At 30.2% G+C, this 3633-nt stretch overlaps 1 protein-coding gene across 7 annotated transcripts in view; it reads left to right on the top strand.

Moving 5' to 3' along the window:
• The window catches only part of LOC117176768 (carbohydrate sulfotransferase 4-like), a 69725-nt gene extending 66906 nt beyond the window's left edge, over positions 1–2819 (top strand). For all 7 annotated transcript variants that reach the window (XM_033367059.1, XM_033367061.1, XM_033367056.1 and 4 more), the window contains 2 exons: positions 319–673; positions 2734–2819. In XM_033367059.1, coding sequence (XP_033222950.1) covers positions 319–664 — 346 coding nt within the window. In that variant the 3' untranslated portion in view covers positions 665–673; positions 2734–2819. The remainder of the gene's footprint in view (positions 1–318; positions 674–2733) is intronic.
• Positions 2820–3633: the final 814 nt, after the last annotated feature.

Genomic DNA, 3633 nt, shown 5'->3' with positions numbered 1-3633 from the left:
GGGGGGGATATTTTCTTATGGTTTGTTGCGTAATTTAAGTATGGCCCCTTACGTGTAACAGAAATATGTTATTATTTTTAATCTTCCGACTACACACTAGGTCAAAATAACCTTAGACTATCGTTTTGTGCATCATCACTTTAAAGCATGGCTAGCATATTCATCAGTGTTTCAGTGTTTCAAAATTGTTCCCAAAATCGGTTTAATCGTTTCAAAATAGCAGTCTTTAAAAAATACGATATGGTCAATTTGATCCAGTGTGTAGTGCATGAAATTTAAGAAAGGTGTGAAATTCGAGAGGTTAAAATTGTATTACAGGATCGTACGATATGAGGATCTATCGGTAGATCCATACGAATATGTAAAAGATCTGTATAAATTTTATGGTCTTGATTTACATCCAAACATCAAGCGATATCTGGATACCCACACAAAGACTGATTATGGAGCCGTGTCGAGTACTTTTAGGAATTCTAAAGCAGCTCCATTCCATTGGCGAACAGATTTGGATTTTGAAGAAGTTCAAGAAATACAGGATGCCTGTTCAGTTGCTATGCAGCTCTGGGGATACGTACAGGCTGTGAATGCCACCCACCAAAAGTATTTTAATCCAATAACGAATTTCAGTCTAGATCATCCTGTTGATGTCAATGATATTTTTTGACATTTATTGGTAAGTGACCTCATCTATACTGAATATAGGTCTCACAATCTTGAGGAACAGTGAGTTAGGGCTTTTATTAGAACCAAAAAATGACGCGATTAAACAAAAAAACCCAATAATAGAGTTTTTAAGTGAAAAACTTCCAGACTTTACTTTCATGAAAAGAATTAAAATGATAAGACTCAAATTTTAAAATTATTTCTAAACAGAGAAGCAAAAGCTTTGGATTTTTGCTGTTGACGTATTGAGTTTAAAAAGGATTCCACATGAAAAAAATTTATTTGAAAGGAGATTGAATTTGAAAAGTTAATAAGATATTAATCTCTATAGCCCTCTAAACACAATTCAAGTGATTGTAGCATTGTTGAAAGGTCGATGAAAACTAAAATAGACAACTAAAATTTATTTCAACTCATATGTGATTATTTAACTTTCGCTGTCATTTTTGCTTTCTCTAAATTTCCTCTAGTATTTCTATATTAGTGACTTGAGGTTTTCATAAAGAAGACTTACAAGGAAGGTACTCCAGGTGTCCCTCGCCTACAAAAATATAGTGGAAGTGTTTCGCCAAAATTTTTTTTTTAATTTAATGAGGGTGGCCACCCCTAAAATTTGTTATTTTTCCTGTATGACAATATATACTTTTCATGCACAAAAAATTGACAAACTAGTTTTTTAACTAAGGACGTTAAATAGAATCCACCCAACGTGAATTAAAAATGAGGCGAGTGTAAACCTCCCCTACATATTTTTAAATAATAAATATATTTATATATAGTTTGCACTTGAGACTAAAATAAAGTTATCTACCCCTGAACAGGTAAACCACACCAAAATATTTTTAAACGTGCTGAAAATTGCTGACAGGAAAAAATTTTTCTTTAAATTATCTATTTTGCATTTGAGACAAAAATAAAGTTGACGTGTTTCGCCAAAAAAAATTTTTTAATGTAATGTGGGTAGTTGCCCCTAAATACTTTTTATCTGGTCTGTATGATAATATATACTTTTAATACACAAAGAAAATTGGGAAAAAGTTTTATAATTTTATAATTCAAAATGACTAAAAAAATGACGCTGGGGTACCCCACCCCTCTTAATTATGTATAGAATTGAAAAATAAGTCTAAACTCGAGCACAAAATCCGTGGAAAATACGTGTAGCACAAAAAAAGAGGATAAAGGTATTTATGTATTTTTAAGAAAAAAAGAGCATCGAAGAGGATAACTACCCCTAAATTGTTTCACATTATTAATCATTATAATAAAATCTTGTGCGCATTATTTTCAAAGTTTGTTTAATTTTAAAGTATGCGATATGTTGTAAATAAATCACCTTTTTCGCAGGATAAAATTTCCACCAAATGTGCTGTAACAGAATAGCTGACAACGAATAATGAATCTTTCATGTCGTTCCTGTTGGAATAATTTAAAAATGTTCAATTTTATCATGTTATATATTATCATTTTTACTTAATATTTTGACAGAACTCACTATTAGTTTTTAGATATTCTATTATTGTACATATTGTGATAAATTTTATCTTGCGAAAAAACAAGGTGATTTTTAATGTAAATTTTAATATTATTTCAACAGGAAAAACAGGAAAATGCAACCTTTAGACGTATATATTTGGATTAAGAGTTTGAAAAAATTATGAGCGTCACTTTTCCGATTCTGTTATTCTGATGTAGATATCTGGAACAATATTATATATGTAGTGTTGGTTTACCCTCTGCATTCATTTTTTATTTTTTGATAAAATGACGTTATTTGTCTTTCATCACGAGAAAACTTTTCTGTTATGTTTGATCAAAATGAATATAGTTTTTATACACAAAATTGTACAATCGAAACTTGAGACCCCTATCTTTGAGGGGCTGATTCATCCTCTTAAAGTGTTTTTCCGCAGATATAACAAAAAATTTGTCGCTTAGTTTTTTGAGTATTATAACATATATCACGGAGAATCAAATCGGCGAGTGACACCTGGAGTACCTTTCTTGTTAGCACTTTGCTAATAATCATTACACTTATATTTTTTATATTCAAAAAATCATATTTTTCAGGTATTAGCACTACTCAGCACGCGGACATTTTTTACTTTTAAATAACAGAAGAAATATATCACTTGAAGACGGGATGAATGTTTTAGCAAAATATATTTCGATATTTCTCTCGTATGTGCCTCTCCATGACATCAAATTTATTTCTAAATTTGTTTTATCCTCTCACTTCACAAATAGGTTTTAAAATGCAAGTATCGCAAATCTCTTTAACGGCTGTCTGATCTTTATATCAGGCTTTTTCGATACTCACAGCGTAGCTGACAATTGCAAATTTTTAAATAAATTTCGTATCTCTTTGCAAGCTCTCTCTATCTTTATATATCTCACGAAATATGCAATATTTATTTTTATTTTTAAATGCTGTATTGTTGAACATTTTCTAGCTGTGTAAACTGCGCTAAATCTAACTGTAATTTTATTATTCTGTGGAGAATTTCTTGTAAATAATTTTTATTGTAGATTTTAGATATTATTCCTCAATTGTATATTCAGGTTATGTAATACTTGTACATTCACAATAAATTATAAATAAAAACTCAGAAATAATGATACAATTTATTAGTACCGGTATTTAAACTAGAATTTATAAATGAATAAAATGACATTGGTTTTTCTGAAAAACAAAAATTCCGATTATTTAAAAAAATACGTAAAATAAAAAAAAAGTTTACACAAGATGTGTACTTTTTTTTAAATTACTATTTTTACTTTCTCTGCCGTCCAAACAAGAAAAGTAGTCATTACATTGTGGATGAGTCCCCTGTCAACCTAACCCAATTTGGGATAGTAGGAGCAGAGAGAAATAGAGTCACAATGCATTAGAAATATCAGTTGATAGAAACATGGCGCCCCCTACTTGCCCGTATACCCGTGATGGCCATTTGATTGATATATATGTGT

This window comes from Belonocnema kinseyi, chromosome 7, assembly GCF_010883055.1.
Source record: "Belonocnema kinseyi isolate 2016_QV_RU_SX_M_011 chromosome 7, B_treatae_v1, whole genome shotgun sequence".
Classification (NCBI taxonomy): domain Eukaryota; kingdom Metazoa; phylum Arthropoda; class Insecta; order Hymenoptera; family Cynipidae; genus Belonocnema; species Belonocnema kinseyi.
The sequence above is the reverse complement of the archived record's forward strand: the minus strand, read 5'-3'. Positions and strand labels throughout refer to the sequence as shown.